The following is a 24,355-nucleotide window of genomic DNA, read 5'->3' on the forward strand; positions in this document are numbered from 1 at the left end:
ATTTAGTCATGAGTATGTGCAAGTAGTTCACAATCGAGCTGTAAGGGTACTGCTGAGTGAGGGCAGTACTGACACACGTTTTACCTATTCAGCTTTCAGCTACCAAGCCCTTAGACCTGTCAGTCTCAGTTTAGCACACCTGGAAGAAGGCCAAACGACAGAGGAGATCGGACACATAACTTCCCAGTGGCTTCAGTGATGGATAGGATTTGGCAGCCCACATCGATGGTACTTTTCCCATTAGCATGCTGTTGAAAACATCTTCAAGTTCAGATGACATCAGCACTTGGCCTTTAATGGCTTTGACTAGAGTAATGAGGCTGCTCCGAACAACTTTAGTAAGCCTTCAGATAAAACAAAGAAATCATCATCTCATTATTTACTTCTCTAGCTGGCCAAAGACTTCAGAGTCCAACTTGCATGAAGGGCCAATCAAAGCTGGTGAACATTCTGTCAGAAATTCCTTATTTCACCTGTAGTTATCAGATCACTTACTTAACTTTGAAAAACAAAGAAAAAACACAGAGAGAGAAATAAAAGACAGTGAAATTTCCCATTCTAGACAATGGAAATCAAGTGACAAGAGCTTTAAAGACTGTAGCACTAATTAACATAGTGTGCTGTGAGTACTGGGGCCTGGGTATGACTTAAAAAAAATAGGCTGCCCTACCTCAACACACCAAACTCAAATATGATTTAAGTTCATACTCCAAGAATATAGGTACTATTTCTACATTCAGGTAGTCATCCGCAGCTTTCAATCCTTTTCATAAGGTACATCCAAAGCAGAATCTATCACGTTAAGAACAATGTCTTATAAAAGGCTTGTAACTGTTTAAGGCTTGTGAGTGGCTAGCACTGATGAACACAAGCATATTTCACTATTAGTAGTGCTACACAGAACACTTGGCCATACCTGTTAAATCGAATTATTTCTTGTCTAAGAACTGTATTCATGGACTCTTCGTAAAGTACCGGGTATACCTTCATAACCTCTTTAACATCAAAGCCATCTGGTAATTTGGATAAAATGTCCTGTGCCAAATCTTCAACGATATCCTGAAATCACAAGTTTGCAATGTACATGGAATTTCCCTTTTTTCACCTATTTTTATTCAGTAAATTCCACAAAACCCTATAGATTTTACATTTTTTCTATAAAACCACATAGGTATTTTAGTCCATTTTCCTAAAGAAATAATGCTTACATGCTCTTACTCCCTTTGTGCATCATCTTGTCTATCTCCACATGTGCCTGCTTGCTCCTTTTCCCTTCTCAATAATTTTAAATTTGTTAGGAATTTCATTGGAATTTGTAGAAAGGTTTTAGGTAACTTCTAAGGAAACCGGCAGTAGGGCAGACAAGCATAGTCCTACTGTTGCCACAATGAAGGAAAAGAAAGCATGCAGCATGGGGAAAATGGCAGGAAGACCATATGAATACCCCAGCCATGAGAGCAGCTTTACTTAGAGCATATTAGACACGAGAGAATATGATCACCAGACAACCCTGCCGGAAATGAGACTCCACCAAGTCCACTTTTCAAGAATCCACTTGTGTATAAAATACAGGATGACAAGTCTGAGGGGCTTGCAAGGTCATTTATCTGTGTCTCAAAGGGGCATCCTGAGCTGCCAGGACAGGATGAAGGAAACAAATTCCCAGCATCTTCACAAGCAGGATGAAGAGAAGAAATTCCCAGCATCTTCACAACCAGGTCCCATGAAGGGGTAGATGACAGGGAGGTCCACGTCTAAGTGATTCCATTCTGCCAAACTGCCCCTTTTCTTTGTGCCACGCAAGCCACACACAGAGTTACATGTTTGGGACTGTAAGAACTGAAGCAGCCAAGGGGAAGCAAAAAATCCTATCTCAAAACCCAAGCATTCAGTGAGTAGTAACAGACTGGAAGTGCCGTTATAGCACAGACTTCACCAGGAAGACAACTTCTGCCTCTAGCAGGCTCACATGGCTTGCCTGATAGCTGAATGACTTTATATAATTTCCTGGCACTCTGCAGTTTGTCCCCTAGTGAGAATGGCAGGGATGAAGTCAGGCCAGTGCACAAACCTCATCGCTGGAATGTGTAGACTGGAATGAAATGTCATACTTTAAAACTGCCTAGAGATGAATGTGATTTCAGTTGCTTTACCAACTGCGATTGTTAACTGTGCTCTAACTACCATTCATGACCGAAGCGAAGCACTTCACTGTTATTTGAAGTCATGAAAGGTGAAAGAAACATTCAAACTGCATGCTCTACTCAGCCAGGCGGGGTTGTGTGGTATTAACCTATTTGAATTAAAAGTCATTAGGGTATCTTCCATCTTTAAAGGTCCTTCTATGCCAAATCTGTCTGCTTCTCTTCAGGGACATTCACATCTACTCCCGATGCCACAGCCATGTGATGAGAGTTGTTGGATTACTCAGAGAACTAGAGGGCACACAGGAAAGGGCACATCTCCAGATACAAGTTGATCTTTCTTCCCCAGTTACCTGAGGGGACTTGCCACCTCCCCCTGCTTCTCTAGGCAAAGTCAGGAGCACTCCATGGAAAAGCTGATTAGTCTCCCGGTTATCCTTGGTGATGTCTGCATTTTCATGAAGTCCAAACACTTCAGGGTGTGTTGTAATTGGTAAACTCTGTATGTATTCAATGTAAGACTGTAAAAGAAACATTTAGATACCAGAAATCATGCAAGGATCAGTAAACCCAACTTGGACAGAACCTTCCTGTTTACAATCACATTAGTTCCCAGTTAAATCCATCTAGGAATTGTTCAATCCACAGAGATAAATGCAAAAGTTTTGAATGATTCAAAGACTCACTGAGGAGTTGTTCTTACTGCCTTCATGTAAGTAGCAAGAGAAAGCAAGACAAAGGATGTACATTGGAAATGCACAAGGAGCACTGGTAAGTCACAGAAGAGGGTAGGATGCTGTATGTATCACCCCTACAGCTGCAGGCTAGAGCACATTTGTTATCTCTATGCAGTTGTTAGAAGGGGAAAAGGGGATGAAAACTGAGTATACACACCTGCCATTCCACCTCCTCATCCTGATCACTGCTTTCAAGACAAAAGTGGTTGCCATAGGGTGCAGAGGTACCCTGTAAATTCCTGAAGCCTGACTCCTATTAGCTTTCTAGAACTGTACTGGAAACCAGCATAGGGGTGCATCAACAAACATCAGAATATTGTGTGATCACTACATCTCCATTGCAGTGTGTTAGATATTAAGTACCAGATTGATATTTCATACGTAAGATATATTCTGACATGGCTTTGTGATCTCATGGGTTTTCTTTTCTATTTGTTGTATTCAGCAGATAAGGTTTGTATTCAACAGGTAAGGTTAGTTCCAATAAGTCAGTGAGAATCTACATCCATTATCTTCTCACCTCATATGGACCATGCGGTGGTATGTAGTAGTCATCTCCAGCTGCAAGCATATACTTGTCCTGTTCTATGTCCTTGGTATAGACTACGGAAAGTAGGGACAGGAGAAGACGCCTGTCTTTATCATCTGTTACTTTACCTCCGTAGTTACATTCCCCTGGGAAAGGACAAAGAAAACCAGGATGAAAAATTGAAAGTTAATGAACAAATAAAAGTTGTTTTGCAATAAAGTGTAGCTCCAGTAAGTTGAAGTTCCTAAGCTCCAGATCCTCAAAAGTTTTTAGGTCCTATACTTCAATTGATTCAATGGAAATTAGGCACTTTTAACACCTTTGGAACTACGGGGCAAATTTGTGTGCCTTGATGATAAAAAGCTTGAGGAGCACTATAAGCTGGTCTGAAAAACTGCTACTCGTGCCACAGTAAATAGTCTCATGTTTTAAATGACAGCTCTTTTGCTTGAAATTCTCAGAAGAATTTTTAGAACCGGCAAAATCTGAACAGTGCTATATAGCTGATCCTTGTCTTTTCCTTTCACACAAACTTAACCTGATCATAGAATCACAGAATAATTTAGATTGGGAAAGACCTTTAAGATCATCAAGTCCAACTGTTAACCTAGTACTGCCAAGCCCACCACTAAACCAGGTCCCTAAGCACCACATCTACACCTCCAGGGACAGTGACTCAACCACCTACCTGGACAGACTGTTAAAATGCCTGACGACCCTTTCAGTGAAGCATTTTTTCCCAATATCCAATCTAAACCTCCCCTGGCACAACTTGAGGCCATTTCCTCTTGCCCTCTTGCTTGTTACTTGGGAGAAGAGACTGATCCCCACCTGCCTACAACCTCCTTTCAGGCAGCTGCAGAGAGTGATAACATCTCCCCTAAGCCTCTTTTTCTCCAGGTTAACCAACCTCAGTTCCCTCAGCTGCTCCTCATAAGACTTGTGCTCTTATGTATGTATACAGTAAAAACCAAGGGATTACAAATATGCAACACCCTGTGCAGAAGGGGTTGGAGAGATTTAAGTAATAGGCAAGCAATGAAGGGAGGTTTACACCGATATAAAGTACAGAGAACAGCTAAAAGCTCACAGTTATTCCTTTAATCCTGACTCCCAAAATTCTTTTTCATAAAGTTAATCATAATATTAGCAAAAATCAAGAATGATCTTTATAAGGCTGACAAAGGAGGTGCCAAGAAGCAGCTATCTTTCTGGAGAAAGAGAACTGAACAGGCACAGCAACCAAGTTATTTACACATGTCAACACCTCCTGCTTTAAACTGATGAGTATTATCACACCCTCTGGTAAACTGCCAATGCTTACTGTTTCAGGATCATATTCAGCTAAGGTGAAATAAAGGCCATTGATGTTTTTCTTTTACATATATGAAACAAAAACCAGGAGGTTTGCTGGACCTTTAGTAATTCTTCTAGCTATAAATGGCCAAGACAGCGATGACATCTGAGGGCTTGGGTTCCCACTTCTCAGTATGTGGAAGGCCAAGGAAGTAAACCTGAATGGAATCCACTCAATTTGTCAAGAATTCACCAGTTTATCACTGTACCAGCTGAAAGTGCCTAGGAAAGTCAACATGTTAGAGGGTGTAATGCCTGTACCTGTTAGATATGTCAGAGCTTCAAATGGGATTTCTTCATATTCATTCAGAAACATCTGGATTTGTTGCATGCTGATTCTGAGGTCAGATTCATTGAACTCATATGGAACGTTCCAACCTGTTCAATTCAGAAAAGATACACAGGGTAATGGTGCACTGTCCTGATAACCGTACTCAGGAAATGATGGTATTGGTATTATACTGCAACTGCAGAACTGAAGGTAACAGCTGCCAGACAGTACCTAGTAGCAGCCCCGGAATTTATCAGGCTGTTTATTGCACAAGAGACAATACGACTCCATAACAATACTGTATCCTAAAATAATAGTACCATCTTTGTATTTTGGCATCACATGCTCCTGAAAAATTATATTTTACCTTAAGTAGAACACAGACCTACTCAGTACTTTAAGCTAATCTGTTGCTATCTGGAAATGATGAGAACAGCAGTTTTAATTCATTGATTATTTTAATTTTTAAATCAGTCTGCCCATCTAGTAATGCTTTTTGTATAGGACATTCAGAGTAAAAAAGTAAAATTAAAACAAACCACACAGGAGCATACTTCAGATAAGAAAATCCTTCAGAAAACCTATACTCCTAGAGTAAATAAAAAAATCGGGCTATTGCTACAACTGTCCTTTCCCCAGACAGCCAGTCACATTAAACAGTAGATCATAGAATCATAAAATCATTTAGATTGGAAAAGATTTTTAAGATCATCAAGTCTAACTGTTAACCTAGGACTGCCAAGTCCACCAATAAATCGTGTCCCTAAGCACCACATCTACATGTTTTTAAACGCCTTCAGGGTTGGCGATTCCACCACCTCCCTGAGCAGCCTGTTCCAATGCTTGACCTCTCTTTCAGTGAAGAAAATTTTCCTAATATCTAATCTAAACCTTCACTGGATGTTGCTTTTGAAAATTAACGTCTTTGTCACTTACAAAACCTGTATTTTTACTTTAAAGCAATGAATGAGTATCTTCATACTAGCAGTCTAGTGTTTATTTAAACAGCTGCCTACTAAAATAAGGACAGTTATTTGCAGTCAAAATATAACATTTTGTAACAGTAACCCGTTATGACAAAGAGTGGAAGGCTGAGAACTTAAGTGGAGAGCGTAAGCTTTATATAGCTATAAAAATGGAACCTGTAATTCCATACATTTCTATATTTCATGTGGAAATTCTATCTAGTTTCCTAAATATTTCAAGATTACAGAAAAACCTGAAGCACAAATCTTACAAATATGTATCTTTTCATTGCTGTGCTATGAACAACACAATGCAGCTACAGAAATTTGTTTCACACCAAGTAAGCATATGCACTAGCTTTGTTAAAATGAAGTACACACATAAATAACAAAAGCAGAAAGACAGATCCTTAATTATGAAAATTTAAAACGGAACTGGATTTGATGGTTAGTAAGAACTATGGTAATAAATTAGTAATTTAGCTTCAAGAGTAGCTTTGTCTGAACAAGAACCCCTGAAAGTAACAGCTTTTAAACTTTACTGTGTTCTGTGCAATACAGATCACACTCTTGTAATATTGCTAACAATACTGCCTTTTTACAGACAGGTTCCAATAATGCATTTCAAAACTACTAATCTTGAAACAACTTGCAAAATAATCTAAACCTTACCCAGTGAGCCAAAGTTTCTCCTTTCCTGCACAACAGCATGAAAAAAGCAAAGGCCAAACAGCAGTTTTTGCCACATTTCTGGCTTTTGGCAGCTGCTAAAGAACACAGGGTCAGAGATGGGGTCATTGAGGTATGATCGAAGAAGGTTCACTCGAATTCCTTTTGGAGGCTCATTCGTCATTTTGATGCCATTCTGGAGGATACTAACAGGAAACTTTTCTGATGGATAACTAGTTAACCACAATCTGAAAAGAATTTTAAAAAGCACATTATAAAAAAAAATAATCAATATTGACAAATCCTCAATATTGATCTGCAGAAGACTGTTTTATTGATTTCTTAACTATATTGATAACATCTACATTTGTTCTAAAATGCAGGCAAAAAGTAGATTATATTGGACAGGTAGAAAAGATAACATCCTAATTAGGTATCTTTATTTTATCACTGCACATAAACAATACAAATGTTATACTTAACTGTTCACACAAAAGAATTTTCATTTCTTTTTACTAATATCTTCAGCAAACGAGAAATACTCCCATTAAAAAGAGCAAAACAAACTCCTACCTGAACTCCTCATTGGTATTCTCAGGCACTATAACTTCCTCGCAGATTTTTTCCAAGGCAGGCATCCAGCTTGTTGCAAGATGGCAGTTCTGTAACACTACCCAGGTTCCATCAGTAATAGCCTGATAAATCATTTTTGCTGCTATTGGGCCCTGTCCCTGTCCAAGCGAAATAGTTTGAATGCTTGTGCCTCCCATGCCAACGTCATCAGCAAATTTTAGCAAACCTACGATGGTAAGTTTCACACATGCAAAGACAAAGTCTATTAGAAAGTAATCTATGTTGTATTGATCATTTTTTATACTATAAAAATTAAAGGGGCAAAAGTCAACAAATATTTTAGTAAATTGGAAAAAAACACCAAAGCACCTCAACAACCCAGAAGTAGGATCAAATGCTGTATCAGTCACTGTGTTTGAGGCATATGGTAAAATTTAGGTGTATAAAGTAACAGTAAAACCCCCACAAAACTAGCCAGGTGAAATGCCTGTTCTCTCCTTTAGCTCCGAGCGCTTAATTCCAGCCTGCATTCTAGTTGCTGTCTACTCTCTCTGTTGCATGGGTACAACTACTTATGGGGGTCAAGCTGTAAATTGGATCTTTAGATCTGGTTAAAAATAACCTTCCAGCTTTGCCATCAAAACCAGTACCTCCTGGAAATACATCCGTATGGTATGGCTCCATATTACAATTCTTTTGGCAGAAAACCAGGTTCACAAATAATCTGGGTGGCTATTGTTTAAAGGACATTTAACAGATGTGCTTTTAAGTGTGGTCATATACACCATTTAATTAGTAACTGAGAGGGAGGAAACTTTCTGGAGGAGGGGTTGCAACAAGACTGAGGCAAGTCCCAAACACCCACTGAAATAGTTGTAATGCATTCATAAATTATAAACTGATCTGGATGTTACAAGCTGTTAGATCCCTAAATTGCTGCTCAGACCTAGACATTTTCTCCCCACTACATTCATGCTACCCTCTACCAATTTTACTACCATTGTTTATATATGGACACATGCAAATGTTTTATATTCCATTATTGCTGTATTTTACCTTAAAGACACTTTAAAGAACAAATGAAGGGGCCTACACTATTATCAGTTTAGTCACATTCAGTGACATTTAACCAGATTAAAACAATTTTTTTAATACCAATCTCACCTGCCATAGGATCAGCACCTGGTGATAATACAAAAATCAAAGGGGCACAACAATTTGAATCACTGTAACTTCTTCCAAGGTCAAAAGTAGGTGGTTCAATAAATGTTCTTCCCATATTTTCCACAATGAATGCCTGCACTGCTGGAATAATTTTGTCAGGTCTCAAACATCTGAGAATAACCATGCGATCCAACCCCACCAACGTGTTCCATGCATCTGGGAAGGCTTCTTCATGGGGTCTTACAGAGTCATATATTAGTTTCCACTTTGAAAAATTCTCTCTTACGTGTTCCATTAGTCCCTGGAGGTTTTTCAGACTAGATGCACGTACGAGCTCAGCCCATGATTTGTCAGACAGCCAATCTGGAGCTGGATTGGGGTGAGGATTATCAAGAGCAACACCTCCTGTCAGCAGGAAATGCCAAACCTCATCATCTATTTGGTCTTTTCCCTTCATAATGCCTACTGTCAGAAGGAAGGAGAATAACAGCTTATCCTTTTCAAACAGTGAACGACAGATGTTATTATAGATGCTTATAGTGAAATGCTCGGTTATATTTTTAATTCTCTCTTCTAGATCTTCACTTTTTTTGCTTTTAGCAATAGATTGAACATACAAGTTAATGAACCAAATCAATGAATACTGGTACATAGGTTCAATGTTTGCCAGATCAGAAATGCAGAAGAAGACAACAGCTGAATGAATAGCAACTGGCTTATATCCCATTCGAGTAGAATCTATCTGCATCTCAGTAACAGAGGAAATCTTTTGCTTTTCGGAGATTTCTTCAGATAACTCTTTGGATGAAGATAAAACATTAATTGCTGTTTCATCTTCTAAGATGTCTCCTTCTGAATTGGAAAGGATCTCCAGGATTTTATCTTCTATTTCTTTTAATTGTTTTTTGTTGGCTGCGCTTTCTATAATCAGTTTATTTTTCTTTTCTTCTAGCTCAGGCTTTTCCTCTGCAGCTACAATTCCAAGAAGCTGGTCCTGAAGACCAAAAGGTGTAATCATGAAGTTGAGTAGACAAACTTTTACAGCCACTTCAGGAAGATAATGAGGATTTCTTAAGTGGGTTGTCATATAAAACCTGAAATCTCGTGAATATTCAATTATATTTTCCCCTAATTTCATGTATTCTACTCCTTGTTGTTTGAATATTAGCTTTAATAAAATGGGTTCTATGAAAGCATCTAGTTCTTCACCAATATTTTCTAGCAAGACTGGTGTTCCAAGCTGAATAGCATTTTCTAACGTCCTCACATAATGTGTGTCAGATAGTTTGATAACTGACAGCCTGTTAGTTTTCTCCATATTTTTTACCCACTTGTTAGCTTGCCTTTGAGGATCTATCATTAAAGCCCATCTTCTTGAGTTAGAAACAATTATGCCATTGTCAATGGAAAAAGAATCAACTGGCAATCCAGCAATCTGCCACGCACGGATTTTGACTGGATCCCCTAATGTATTAGTTAAGCTAAAATCACTGGAGCATGGTATGTTCTTTTCACGGCACACGACCTGCCACTGCTTTTGACATTTTAGGCGGTAATCAACAGTAAAGGCTCCCAAATAAGCCACAGTTCCTGATGATAACAACACATCTCCTATAAGGTCTACATACCGAATTCCTAATAATCGTGCAGCTTCTGTCCACCTGTCTTTCTCTCCACCAAGACCACTAATTAGCTGTTCAGCTCTCACAAGCTTTTGTGAACAGAGTTCAATATTGTTTTCTAACTCTCTCTTTCGGTCATTCATGTTGTCAAACTCATCATTCAGAGCTTGGAGGCGATCAACTACCTCCTTAAGTTCTGCTTGTTTTGTTTTTAGCTTCTGCATGTGAATGTCCAGTAATCCTTCTGCAGCTCTCAAACGTTCACGCTTTGGGGCAACCACTTTTGCTACACGGTCATACACCTCCATGGCTCGCACCCACTTGCATAGTCCTTCACAGGCAGATGAGACATTTTTAATGACAGCTGGCTGAAAATCTGGATGGTCAATAAACCTCTCTCTAATTCTCTTCACTATAGCGGGAGGAATATTATCCTTGTCATACGTCTTTAAGCTCTCAAGGAATTTCAGATCTCCAAGAATTTTTCTAGATGGCCCCCAGTAGTCTTCTAGCATTTTACCTATATTGCAAATAATACTAAAATCAGACTTAAAAAATGCATGTTCAAACTGAAAAAAATACTTGAAACATAATATGGAGAATTAACATCAGTGATTTTGCAACAAAATTTTTCTATGCGACTACTGTTAACGAGTTTGGGAAAATCATTACCTAAAGAAATTCAGACAGAAATATCAGCATCACTAACCTATGTCATATTTGTTAATTACATATTAATTCTAAATCAACCAAGCAAAATAAGGGAAACAAATCACTATACAGTCTTTCTTAGCGTAGTTTATCAGGTAGGTCAGTAACTATGTGAAAGCATTCCTTCCTAATCTAGATAAAACAGTTTTGGATGAAAGGCATTTATAGAATTCTTATTTTCAGTCATGACGGGTTGAACTGTGGGGGCATAAGGTAGAAGAAAAACGAAAGAAGAAATTCTCTTTCCTACCTTGCAGATACTGTGCAATCCCACAATAACACCATAAACCACACAGAAAGAGCTTGTTAAAGTAATTACTTATGGCAGGGGTATAGCTAGAATTCTCTCTCTAGGCATAACTGATACAGATTGGTAGCAGGGATTAGAGGGGAAAATGCAGGCAAATGGTGCACAGCACACCTCCAGCTCCCAGAGCTCCTCAAGGTGATGCAAATTTCAAGATTAGGTCAAAGCAAGTTGAAGAAATTACTTTGTGCTGGTGACTGGGGTCATACTTACAAAGTCTGTACAACAGTGTCAAGCAAGGGCAGTATGTTACAAGGCAAAAGCAGCTCTTAGCTATGCAGCGTAATTCTAAGTCAGCGCCAGCAAAACGCACTTTTAGTGCACATGGTTGCATTCACACCAGAAGCACTTCACCAGCACAACACAGCAGTACCCCAAGCATTCCTAGGGCAGGGATAACAAATACTGCATCATTACCACTGCCGCTTGGATCAGGCTTTTTCTCTGGTTTAGTTCCCTTCATGACACAGATGCTCTCCATGACAAGCTTAACAGGACCAGGTGGATTCTGCATGGATTTCACAAGAGAGATGTCTGAAGGATTCAGGGTATCAAGAGCTGCAAGCGCTGCCTCCAAAGCGGGCATGGCCTCAGCAAGGTCTCCTTCACATTCGTCCTGTGAAGACATTGGGCAGCAGCCTGTAAACCTTCCTACAATACCACATCTGCAACGTGTAGTGACGACCTCTCTACAGCACAGCCTCAAAGAACCTTCTCTGCTCCTAAGTACCTAATAAAAAGACTCTTCACAACATTGTGTTTCTTGGAGAGAAAACTACTTTCACAGTTTGCGCAGTTTAAACAGGGAAGGTTTGTAGAAAAATTACTAACTTCCATAAGCTGAACTGATGGCAGAAAAAGCCAGACAAGCTTCCAAGATCAAAGTCCTTCTGGTCTGACAAGGAGAATTAAAATACTGGTTTTATATGGTTGTTCTTAGTTAAATCTTACAGTGCTGATCAGGTAAAAACTATACACTATGTAGCTTAAATTCTTTATCATGTACTCAGGTCTCAGTAATTATCTATCTTATCTCTCACACACTACCAACTAGTTAAAAAAAAAATACTGAGGAATCCTGCAGCTTCCCATGGGAAATTCTGTGCTACAGAGATCTGGCTGTGGCAGTATCTCTTAGGTGATGCCTAATAGGGCTCCACGCAGCGCTACGCCAAATTATCTCAGCTCACTCTAAACAGTCTTTGGGCCTGGAAACAGTATAACCTCATTATTCAATCTGTTGAGAAGGAGAACATATTACAACAGAAATAAAAGTGATACTGCTTTTGGGATGTGAACTAGTAAGGGAAGCTATGCAGTACTATGAGATATAGTCATACTCCAGCCAAAATTTACCTTGTTTAAATTAGGAATATGTCATTTATCATCTCTTGCAACTTTGTTACTTTAAGTGCTTGAATCATCCCATTAATACATCATCACAACTCCTATTTACTTGCAAAGACTTGGAACCCATCATACTTCAGGCTCAAGCCCTTGTACACTACCTTAATAGCTTTAGCAACAGCTGCTGCTTCATTAGCCTCTTTTTCATCTGCTGACACCAGTTCCTTCTTTGCATCTACTTGAGTTGTTTCCTTTTCAATCTGGATCATCATTTTGTCTGTTTCTGCAGAAGTTCGAATCAGTTCAGGCTGAAGGGCAGTCAGTTCTTTCTGCATCTCTGCAACCTGATGAACATAAAAAGGAAATCAAGAAAGAAATTGTGTAAACATTACATGCAATTCACATCTTGATGTCTTAGAGAGAAAGGTCAGAAGACACTATACTAATACAATCTAAAAAGGGACATGATCTAAATAATTATTTAAATAGTAAAATTAGGCTAGAGAACTAAGAGCTGTTAAAGAAATCCTTTAAAAAAATCTGCCCATTTATCATCCATATAATATGCTTGCTTTTTTATGATCCACTTAACTTCAATAATGATAAATAAATAAATTAATTGGGTTTTTTTCCCTCATAGTCAGTTTCAGCTTATGGAACCCCAAGTAATCCTTTATTGCACAGGTGGAAAACAACATTCAAAAGAAACTCAGAAGGAAACAGAATTAGTGACAGCAACAGCTGCAAACTGGATGTTTTTCTTCATCCAGCAAGTATCTGGAAGCCCCTTTACTTTGCATTTTAGGAAGATCAATACCTGGATCACATGGCTTGAAACAGGGGGTTATTTACCTGCACCCTGATCAATTTCCTACTGGGAATCTACTCAGGAATTAATGTTTGTTATTGCCTTACAATATCCTTCAACTTCTCCATTATTTTGGAACGGGTAATAGGTACTAGGATGCCAAAGCATGGATTCTCCATATAAGGTTTTGCAAAAATATTGAAATTTGTAAGATTTAGTTCTTAAACATTTAAGGAGTACCATCCATTTCTTTTAGCTTTCCATTAAGTGCTATAATCCAAACTTACATACCACAATTTCTTGAAATGACTAAGAAGTAATTTAACTTTGCTGGCTTTCTATAGAAAATTATCAATAGCATCATGAAAATAGTGAAAAGGGAATTTAACAAGTTTTATTTTTGTAAGTTTTAATCACCTTATACAGACCCCATACTAAAATATGCATATGGCACATATTCAGTGTTTTCATCTGAAACTTACTTGTGAAGACGCAAAGTCAAGTTTTTGAAGTCCCGTAAGATAACGAGTCCTTATCATGTCAACTTCTTGCCTTTTGCTATTCAGCAGAGTCTTAAAGGTAAGAATCAATTCTAGGTATGAAGTTGGTGTGACATAGTTGTGTCTTCGCAGTGTAGTGTAATAGTTGATGGAGAGCTCTCTCACACTTTCGTGGAAATATTTACACATTGACACAACCCTAGAGAAAATTTTTCCACATTACTACGAAAATACAATCTGTCTTTATGCTAATGATGAGGAAATTACTCTAAGCTTATTAAATTATATTAGTGAATAATTATGTACACATATATGTGTATATAAAAGTGAAGGCAGAATTGGTTTTTCCCCATTATAAGAAATATTTTAGACTCCTTTCAAAGAGTGGCCTGACTTTCAGAAACATCAGATTCATATATCTAGGTATCTCTTAACTTGCACTGAAATCCCAGTGTTGGCTTAGCTTTATCCATTACAAGGACAGTTTCCTGATCAAGTAAGTTGAGGGTGTGACTGGGAGGGGAGATACGTTTGACAGCTAAACTCATACTCTTTTCTAATGTCATCTTCAAGTTCAACTTCCTCTAGAAACTTGTTAGCAACCATTTCCAATGCATCTGTCGGCCAGGTTTGGAACCAATCAATGGTGCAGCAGTTTATCAGTGAAGGGAACATCCGTAATCGATTCCGAAATGCATCTCCAATAGGGCTCATGGCTAGGGAAAAAAAAACCAACCAAAAACCGAATAAAAATAATTGCAATAGTTACCTAAGGTTGTTTGCAGTTAGTAAGCAGAAAACACTAAGTTTAAGAAAAAATATTCTAAGAAATAACACACTGTATACAGACCTAAGACAATATGCAAATTTTTCTTCACCCTTTCAATAAAGAAATTGTACATAGCAAGGGGAGTGGCTTCAATTTTCCTGTTCTCCATCCTTGCTGCACCTTGCATTTTCTCAACAATTTCAGCTTTCTCATCTGCTGCAAAGATATTAGGCACATCACCAGTATTTAAAAGCATATTGATGTCTTCTAAAAATGCTTCATCCTTTATTTGATTATCACAGAACAAAAAGGACACATTCTTGTTACCAACACCTGCTTTCAGCATGGCTCGTTTAACATCATCTTTCCATTCATTGATTCCATAGGACTTCGTAATTTCAATTTGAAAGAGTTCAAAGGTATTCATGTAGGTGGCCAGCTTGGTAGCACTTTGTCGACCACTCCCACCGACCCCCACCAACAACAGATGTCCATTATCCTGTTTCAGTACTCTGCATATCCTTGAGATATGCTCAATAGCAAACTTGAACATGACTAAGGACATTGGTGTTTTGCTGATGTTGTTGTATTCCTCAAGGTAGTATTCCATGACAGTTGTCAGTTGCTTTAAATCTGTGATTTCATCATACACTTTTACATTACTGTCTGGCTTCAAATAATCTCCAAAGAACAAGCTGCGAATATTATCATCAGAGATTCTTCCAGTAGGTGAGAGATGACTCAGTACCTAGGGAAAAGACAAGAATCAACAGATATTTCAAACTATTAGAGAATTATTTTCCTTAAAGATATAATCATTCATATCTACATAGTAATAATACTGTGGGAAGCACTGTTTTCCAGCTATTCCAGATATTACCCTAGTCTGGACAAAAAAAAAAACCCACAACACAAAAAAACACCTAAATGTTGTAGGTTGACAAGCAAGTTTCCACATATGCATACTTCACAGGCAGATTTTCTGTCAAATACAGGACAAGTTCCCAGAAGGTTTCTCAAAAAAGTATCCACTACTCCCATCGGCTCATCCAAATATTAACTTAAGGAAAAGCACATATAAATATTGTGCAAGACACTTATTCCAGATAGTCCTCTGTACCAACACAGAATCCTTTTGAAGTTATGAATCATTCTGATATGAAGTGATTTGTATTACCTTGACCACAAATATTCAATACTGAATAGAAGACCTTTCATATCTTTAAAATGCACTAATCGAAATAATTCAAAATGTGTCCAATACTAATGTAATCTCAATGTCTAAGTGCTTCTGCAAATGCATCAGTCTCATTCTTGGTCCCAGACATTATCCGAAAATACCTTATTAAAGCTCTGCTTGAAGCTATTTGATGTTGTCTCTTGTACCATCTGAAAGAATACCTTCCTGTCCTCCTCATCAACTAAGCGATCATAGAAAACTCGGTAAACCTCATGAATCCAAAGTCTGATCAGTTTATCTCCATCCTGAAAAAGCAAATACAAGAAACCAGGTAAATATAGCCCAGGCAGGATTTGTTTAAAAACAAAAGGACAGAAATGTCCATCTGGACCCTGCCATACCTTGTACTAAACTCAGTGGGAATCTTTCAATTCCAAGCCATTCAGCACATGGCTCCGCATCTGCTAACTTAACCAGCTTCCTCATCTAGTTACCACCTTGTCCTTTGTGACCATACAAACTGGGGCTCTTATGTCAAAGCATTTTTCTCTACTGTATCAATTCTCCCCACCCTTCCAAGATAAAGTACAGAATAAATCTTTAAAGATAGGGCTCACAGGCTCTAACTCAAGCCCTGCTCAAAACTGTTGCTGGCTAAGATTTCCTCTGAATAGCTTGTAGCTGTTTTGTTCTGTTTCTGCACCAAAATCATTCCCCTAAAGAAAGGAAATGTTTAATACTCCTTTAACCTGACATTTTACTGAAAATGGATGAAAGGAGGAGGATGAAAATTGTACATATCAGTATCCATTTGTAGTTTATGACAACTGGCGAACTTGGGGCTAAACTATTCAGTCTTGTTCACTGACGAGCTTGTCATTTGTGAAAGAGAGATAGCGAGTCTTCCCACGTTTGTTTCTTCTGTATATTTAGTTTGCAAGTTCAAGAGAAGGGACTGTCTGACTTGACGTACAGGCCTTAACAGATGAGCCTTGGACCTTGGGGCCCAACTGTAACACATGTAAAGAATATTAACAAAAAGGACACCTGTCTCCTTCAGAGACAGACTGAAAATCTATAACAAGGTATTCCAGGACTATCCTGATTTGAAACCTTGTAAATCTGTTGAAATCATAGTTCATTTATTTTGAGATGTTTACTGACTGATATTATAAAAGTAATTTACTTTTTCCATTTCTTTTTCTTACAGCAACATAATTGAACTACAACTTACTTGCAAATGAGTGTGTGGACAGAGCAGCACTCCTTGAATAACCCTGGAAAAATCCCGTAGATTAAAGACATAGTGGGATTTTGAAGGAGTTGGGAGAAAATTATCAACTGCCATTTTATAAATTGACATTGTCGCTTGGACCATCATCTTACCCAGCCTTAAGAAGGAGAAGAGATACAATTTTAACTTTTGAAGATAAACTGCAGGAGAAAAAAACTACAAAGGCATTACAGGAAATATATCACATTACCTTAGAAATACAGGCTCAAAGCCTTTGCTGAAATGCCAATCAGCAACTGCAGTAAAAATCTTGGTTAATATGTCATCATCAAAAGAACATATAGATACAATGTTCAAGTGCCGTGTGAAACGTCCTGTAATACAGACAAAATGATGCAGAAAGATTTAGGAATGTCCAAACATTTGTCCACCTTTCAGCTAGCATATTCTAGGATTGACTGGCACTCAAACAACAACATTTGAATCTGGGTCCAGCTCCATGATCTTGTTTCTGGCAAATTTCTGCTTCAGCAGTGATGCAAAACAAATATAAACACAGTTTATATTTTCTATCAGTATTTCACTTAGAATAACTGGTTTTAATATGAAAAACATAAGTCTCCACTACAACAAAGCTGCTATTACCCACATTTAAATTTAAGCTTATATTAGCCCTGTTGACTGTGATATGACACAGTAAAACTTCACAAAATCAAGGATCTTGTTATTGGCTTTCATCTAAAAAAAATATATCAGTCTATACACTAGTAAATTTTACAAATTAACTGTATCAGAATTGTTATTTTAATAAAGCCTCCTTAGAGGACATACAGTAATAACTGTATTAGTGTTTATATGAAACAAAGCAGCATGAAGTGCCTTATTAACGGTGTAGCTGTAGCTACATTAGGGCTTTTACTGGCATAACTTTTTCATTAGAAAATATAATCTCCTTATGGTGATATGACAGGACTCATGGACTTTTGCAGGCAAAATGCTTGTAAGTAAATGCAGGCAGCCTATCTTAGCAGCAGGAGATACATTTTCAGAAGAGAACAGCCAGAAAGACTTGGCAAGAAGATGTACTCCCTCCCTTATCCAAAGAACAAGAGATAGAAAAAGTGTCCAGTTCTCTAATTTTGGAATTATCATCATTCAGAGTTTAATCAACATTAAAAACATTGTTTCTAATGTTACTTAAACTGCCCCTGGAAAAGGTACAGATTTGACCTTAAGCATACAGATTTCTACTTTGAACAACCCAGCCAGTGAACATGTCTGTACATCTACAAGTAATAGATAAATGTACAATTAGTCACCAGCAGAACTGAACCTGCCTCTTAACATCAGCCAGTTAAATAACTACTTGGCATAGTAATATATATCCTACCTGTAATATCGTTCCTGCCTCCCCCAGGTGGACCCATAGCTGAAACAAGCAGTACATCTATGATATTAATCTTGGATGCATCTTTCTTGTCGTACCAGTGACCGTGATCAATCCATTGTCTGAGAAGCTCAATAGGTGGCTGGGCTCCATACACTTCCTTTGCAGGCATGTTTAGATCATCTATGGAGAACACAGACATGGATTAAAAATCCCTCAGTGTTTAGGAATTACAGTTTCCTTTCAAAGCTAAGAAGAAAAAATAACTGAACTAGAGGCAGAAAAAGGTGGTGTCTTGTTATTCTTGCTTCTCATTAAACTAACCAGAATCGAATGACATTATACTTTACAGGCATACTTATGGGTGAAGTTTTAACTTAATGTGGTTGGGATTTTGTTCTATTTTATTTCATGTCACACTGCAACGCTGAATGCACCATTCTGAAGACAACCGCCACTTAAACAGAAACCTTTCAGCAGAGGGCACTGCTAATCCTTCTTTGGATGCCTGAAAACAGCCAAAGAGCACCGAGGCAATCCAAAATTACTAGTCTGAATGAACCACTTCTTTTGCTTAAATCAGAATTAAATGATATAAAAACCCTGAAAAAGGTATCTTACCCACAAATATTATAGCTTTTTTCCCCGAAGGAGGTCCAAATAATCCTTTTCTTCTTCTCTCCAGCTTGGACATAATAGTATCCTGAGTTTGGTTAGCAGAGGTTCTTGCAGAGAAATTTATGAAGTTTGGGATGCATTTTTCCTTTGGAAGTTGCAATAGAAAATTGTTGGTTATAGCTGATTTTCCAGTGCCAGTGGGACCCACAAAAAGCAAAGGGACATTATGCTCCACATATGTTTTAAGAAAAAACATCTGCCTGGCAGTTTCCATTGTTGGAATGATCAGCTCAGATACCTATTACAGAGAAAAGTAAAACAAGTCCATGAAAATCAAACATCTAAAACATTCAACATGAATATTTGCAAGCAACTACAGGAAGCCTGTAGCACAAAAATTCTTTTACCTGAAAACCTAAGCTATAACAAGGCTCTGGTAGATAGTATGGCCCCACGTCTTGTTCAGTGTTTATACAGTAAATAGCACCACTAGTATTACCTATATTATGGTTCATAGACGCTATATGAAGCCTGGAAGGAGAACTGCAGAGTTAAATATGGCTTATTTCTGTTCCCCTACTGCGCAAGAGGAAAGGAACAGTGCTATGGAAATCTTTTTCTCTTCATCTTCCACTTATCATTAGGAGCTGTACACTAGACAACAATAAAGATTTTAGACAGCAGAATGAAATGTAATCTTACATCTCTCATGTACTTAATAGACAAGGCAGTTGCAACTACAATGGAATGAAAAGCTGAACAAACATCACTTAAGTTATCTTGAAATTTCATCTCCAGAATAGGTACTTTTTGCAGACCTCTGCTGTGCTACACTTCCCTTGAGTTCACAGCTGCCATCAAAATGTGAGTGAGTCTATTTGGAAACGGAGGGGATCCAGGACTGTCAGTACTGCTCTCCATATCCCAAAGAAGTAGTAAGTCTCTTTGCTTGCTTTCTCTGATTAACTCATACTATACCATCATGACATCAACCACGGAAAACAAAAATGAAGGAATGGAAATTCAGGCTTTGGCTTTTTCCCACCAAGATTTCTATAGCATCAGATGCTATTACAGAGAGAAAAGCAGAATCAAAAATTTAAACCCCTAGCCAACCTCAGGCTCCATGTTCACCTGCAGTGCTGAAGTTTCAATATTGATGGTACCAGAATTAAGACATAAGCATGAACAGGAGCCTACAGGAGATTAACAAAATGTTGCAGATCAAACATTAAACGGCCTAATACAGTAGAATCAGAGCTAGCTAAGGCAGTTGATTTCTACGTCTAAATCACTTAATCAAATAATTATTTTCTATAATGAAAGATATCAATGTGAACCTTAGCCCCTGGGGAGATAACTTGCTCTTCTTTTGTGATGTACTCTGTCCACAGATTCCACTGCCCACTGCCATGCTTGTAAAAATAGAAGTCATAAACACTCCCTGTTAATTGAAAAACACAACATAAGAAAACCCACCGATTAAAGAACAAACTTTGATCATTTTAGTGTGAGGCATTGAACACTGTGAGATAATGAAGGCTTTCTAGTACAAAAGATACCCTCCCCCCGCCCCCCACCATTATCATTACCAAATTATTTTAGGTCAGATTCAGCTATGGTGTTCGAGTACAACATGAGGCATATGCTACTCCTGGTTAAAAGAGCCAGGAAAGAGCACCCAACTGTGCAGCCCAAGGCTTGGCAGATGGTGACTCTGCTGCAGACTTAACATCTGCCAGGCACTCTATTCTCCCTTAAAATGCCAAGTTTTCTTATTGCTTCATATAAAGGCCAGGCAAGTACAGTTATGAAGAAGCACCTTTTTCTGGAAAGATATTGTTTCTCGTAAGCTTCACACTTCTAGGGCGTGGGTTTTCCTCATTCATTCCCATTAGCAAGTTGCGGTAAAACAAATCAAATTTCTTTCTGCTGTCTGCATCGATGATCCCACCAACTGTCCAAACCAAAGCAAAAAGGAAAAGCCCCTGCAGCCACAAGGTGATATGCTGACTAGACATGCTTTCCTTCTCTTCTTCCTCGGATTCCTTTATTTCATCTAAAACACATATTTTGAATTTTAGTTAAATACCAGTTACAACCATAAATCCCAATTCAAAATGCATTTTCGCAAAAGCATTGAGACAAACTTAGAGCCTTGTCTTCAGTGGAACAAAGCCAACCTACAGAGTGAGGATCTTGTCTGTGCAAAATCCTGTTTACAAATAAAAATAAATGAGAAGAAAAAATATTTACCAAATATCGTAATTCTTTTCTTCAGATGCTAGCAAACAGCAAGCAAAACATACGGAATACACTCACATGATCATGTTCAGTTTTGTAATGACGTCAAATTCAAAAGCGCCATACGCTAGTCAAAGAACTATTATTATACTGATCAGGGAGATCACCAAGTGTGTTGTATGATCTCAACAGTATGGAATTCCTTTGGTATTCCCTCGCACCCAATAACCTGCATCTTACCATGGGACACAGCAGGAAAAAAAGAAAAATCAAAATGAGAAGAGTAACGCTTTGGGTACTTACCAAGCAGACAAGTATAGAGTTTCATCAAGCTGTAACTCAAGTGAATAGAGGACGTTTGTACAATGGCTTTGCAATGAAGGTGAATAAACTCTAAACAGGGCTGGACTAGCCACATAAACATGTCATTGACCTACCAGGAGAAAAGGAAATGGCTTTTAAACAATGCAGGAGTGCCACATTTCCCACTGTCACTCAATTCTCTCTCAATAAAACACAAAGCATCAGAAATTCTCCAAGTTGGCAGAGCGGGTTATCAGGAAAGGACCTGTGTCAAGCAGTACTTAAGTGATCACAAAGTCACACACTGTCATTATCTGATGCTGAAAACAATTTGTTTCTACCACAGACAAGTTTTCAGCAGGAATTTTGTTACCCAGACATCAATCCAGACAGCAGAGCAGTAGCGCAGCCTAGGAAGACCACTGCTTTGCTTGGGCAAGAACAAAGTTATTCCAACAGAACCAAAGATAAGGGCTTCATCCTCCCTTAAAAAGGACAGGCCCCTACTAAGGGCCCAGCACAGATACTGTGCCACAGAAGAAATTCCAGAAAGCTGGAACTGACTGGTACCAGCAGCAGTGCCACAGCACGCAGGTAGGTAATGACCATGGCTGGTGGTGTCTGCTCCATGAAGTCACACAGGAAACCAGGAGAGGAATCATCACCTAGCCTTTTCACATGGGCTATATGCTGGTTAAAGAATAAATATTTTGCTTTGATGAACTAAGAGATCTATAAAGAGCTCTTCTAGTCTTGGTACTTCTATTGAATTTGGTCCTAATTTCCTGCAAAAACTCAAAGGGGGCCTTGTCAAATCACAGAAATCAAAGTTTTCTCCAGTTTCAAAGCTATTGTAGGCAGATCTTATTCTGATTCTTTTACTATATTTTAATGCCCAATAAAAGGGAATTTTTATTTTGATAAGATTAAAAGCTGATTCCCACCAACTTTTATTTGCATCTACACTGAAGATATACCACAATACACAACACAAAGAGCTCCCATTCATGCAAGCAATCGAGTACACAGAAGACTATTTCACAAGGATTTATGAGGTGACTAACGCTTTGAAGATCAAGCTGTTACTGATAATAATATCATAAGCCTGTTTAAGCTAAACTCTAGATGTCTTAGAAGAAGAATGAGTTCAGAACATTTTGAGTCTTCCAGTTTTCCCCACATTACATTTCTAATACATAACGCTAATACATTAGCATCTCCAGCTCTCAGGCACTTGCAATGACATTTAACATTCTTCACTACAAAATAATTTACAACAGCCTCTAGGAGGTCTGGGACCCTCTAAATCATGAAAGTACTTTAAAAAGTTTTGATTCTGCATGCCTGTCTTCAAGTGGGCAAACTGTGAGCATCACCTTAACATTAATCTTCTGAATTAGACCAATGTAAAAATTAAGTTTCGCACCAGCTCTCGGTGTTCTTCCTGCAGGTTTGAAGGCAATGTCTTCATGTAGGAATCCTTCAGTGGCTTCCAACCTAACTGTTGTGGGTCCATATAGACCATACCACACCTAGGAAGAACAAACAACTATGGTACAGGAACAGATGTGCAAGGTGGGACAGTTCAAGTTTGAATGCTTTCACATTACCTGCTGACAGTTGCTGGAGATGCCTCCTCCAAGTCTGCCGGCTCAAAGATTAAACTCATTTTTGAATTCATCTGAATTATTTCACCACTCATTAAGCATAGCTAGAAGAAGAGCATCACATAAACATGATCTAGTCATGTCAGTGCTGATCATCCAGTCAAAGTAATGACTGTCATAAAATCACTGAACATTCTACTTACTGCCACTCCTCATTCACTCATTCATATTCTCACAGCACATATTTTCTGACCTTGTCTCAACTTTTCTACATGTTACTGTAATGGCTTGCAGAGACAGAGAACAATGCTCTATCTTTAGATAAATCTGCAAGGATAAGCAGTTATGCCCTACAGCTTTTTTCTTTTTTTTTTTTTTTTTAAATATTTGTTCACTAAGTAATTTAAGCAAGTTCAGTGTTCAGTAACAGAACTGAGTTTATATATTTCAGTTTCCTAAAGGGTCAATAAAAAACCCTCAGTAAGCAACCTGATTTCAATAAAGCAGGAGCAAGACAAAGCTTCTAGGGGGAAGTAACAGCTTAATATCATCTAATAAACCCACTCGTGTAACTGGGGAAAAAAGCAATGCTTTTAAGCACATCTGCCTTTCCTGAGTCTCACACCTCCTTTGACCAACGTGGTAATAATATTGCTAGTACTAAAATAAAGTATGTATATTAAAGGACAAGGTTACTGGCAAAAGTTAGGCTACCTTTTTATTATCATCCAGCACAGTGTTCAAGTTTTCTATCCAAACTGCATCTACTGGGCCATCAAAAACAATCCACTTCCGATCATCTGTGGTAGAAGATGCTTGTTCCCTGAAGGCATTTGCAAGAACTCCATCTGTCCACTCATGGCTTACAGGATCAAAACCGCCATACAACTGTCCCATAGTAATTGCTTTGGGATTAATAACTTTGTATTCAACAGCATATTCATCCATGGATTTTGCTTTGTAAAAAGACAAATAGATGAGCTTGAGAATTTGATAGGTTAGTTTCATTCAGCAATGAAAGTACAGAACAAGATTCTTGAGGATCCTACTTTAGCTGCCCAAGGCAAAAAAAACCCAGACATTTTGCAGCTAGGTAGCGGTAAGTATGAAATTCCGTTACTTGTACAAGGAAAGCACAAAGTCCTATGTGCAAAAGCACATAAAAAAAAGAAAAAGCAGAACAGAATAGATTTTATATGTTTATGCGAGCTACTTACAATCTTCCTATCAGAGCCAGTTTTTTCAAGAGTATTATGCACAAATACAATGCTTAACAAAATTCAGAAAAGCATAAATACATTAGTATGTTT

General features: G+C 38.2%; 1 protein-coding gene across 1 annotated transcript in view; it reads right to left on the reverse strand.

Moving 5' to 3' along the window:
• Window positions 1-24,355, reverse strand: part of DNAH3 (dynein axonemal heavy chain 3) — a 66,922-nt gene that overhangs the window by 5,647 nt on the left and 36,920 nt on the right. Inside the window, exons 37-60 of the mRNA XM_056337259.1 lie at window positions 23,760-24,001; window positions 23,049-23,149; window positions 22,865-22,970; window positions 21,439-21,568; window positions 20,714-20,950; window positions 20,232-20,335; window positions 18,895-19,189; window positions 18,277-18,456; window positions 17,137-17,260; window positions 16,887-17,043; window positions 15,814-15,957; window positions 14,554-15,220; window positions 14,254-14,419; window positions 13,686-13,902; window positions 12,557-12,739; window positions 11,466-11,664; window positions 8,409-10,550; window positions 7,245-7,470; window positions 6,675-6,919; window positions 5,028-5,144; window positions 3,402-3,556; window positions 2,498-2,665; window positions 917-1,059; window positions 140-344 (exon numbers count right to left, since the gene is read on the reverse strand). Coding sequence (XP_056193234.1) covers window positions 140-344; window positions 917-1,059; window positions 2,498-2,665; window positions 3,402-3,556; window positions 5,028-5,144; window positions 6,675-6,919; window positions 7,245-7,470; window positions 8,409-10,550; window positions 11,466-11,664; window positions 12,557-12,739; window positions 13,686-13,902; window positions 14,254-14,419; window positions 14,554-15,220; window positions 15,814-15,957; window positions 16,887-17,043; window positions 17,137-17,260; window positions 18,277-18,456; window positions 18,895-19,189; window positions 20,232-20,335; window positions 20,714-20,950; window positions 21,439-21,568; window positions 22,865-22,970; window positions 23,049-23,149; window positions 23,760-24,001 — 6,653 coding nt within the window. The remainder of the gene's footprint in view (window positions 1-139; window positions 345-916; window positions 1,060-2,497; window positions 2,666-3,401; window positions 3,557-5,027; window positions 5,145-6,674; window positions 6,920-7,244; window positions 7,471-8,408; window positions 10,551-11,465; window positions 11,665-12,556; window positions 12,740-13,685; window positions 13,903-14,253; window positions 14,420-14,553; window positions 15,221-15,813; window positions 15,958-16,886; window positions 17,044-17,136; window positions 17,261-18,276; window positions 18,457-18,894; window positions 19,190-20,231; window positions 20,336-20,713; window positions 20,951-21,438; window positions 21,569-22,864; window positions 22,971-23,048; window positions 23,150-23,759; window positions 24,002-24,355) is intronic.

Source organism: Falco biarmicus, chromosome 4 (assembly GCF_023638135.1).
Source record: "Falco biarmicus isolate bFalBia1 chromosome 4, bFalBia1.pri, whole genome shotgun sequence".
NCBI classification, from domain to species: Eukaryota; Metazoa; Chordata; class Aves; order Falconiformes; family Falconidae; genus Falco; species Falco biarmicus.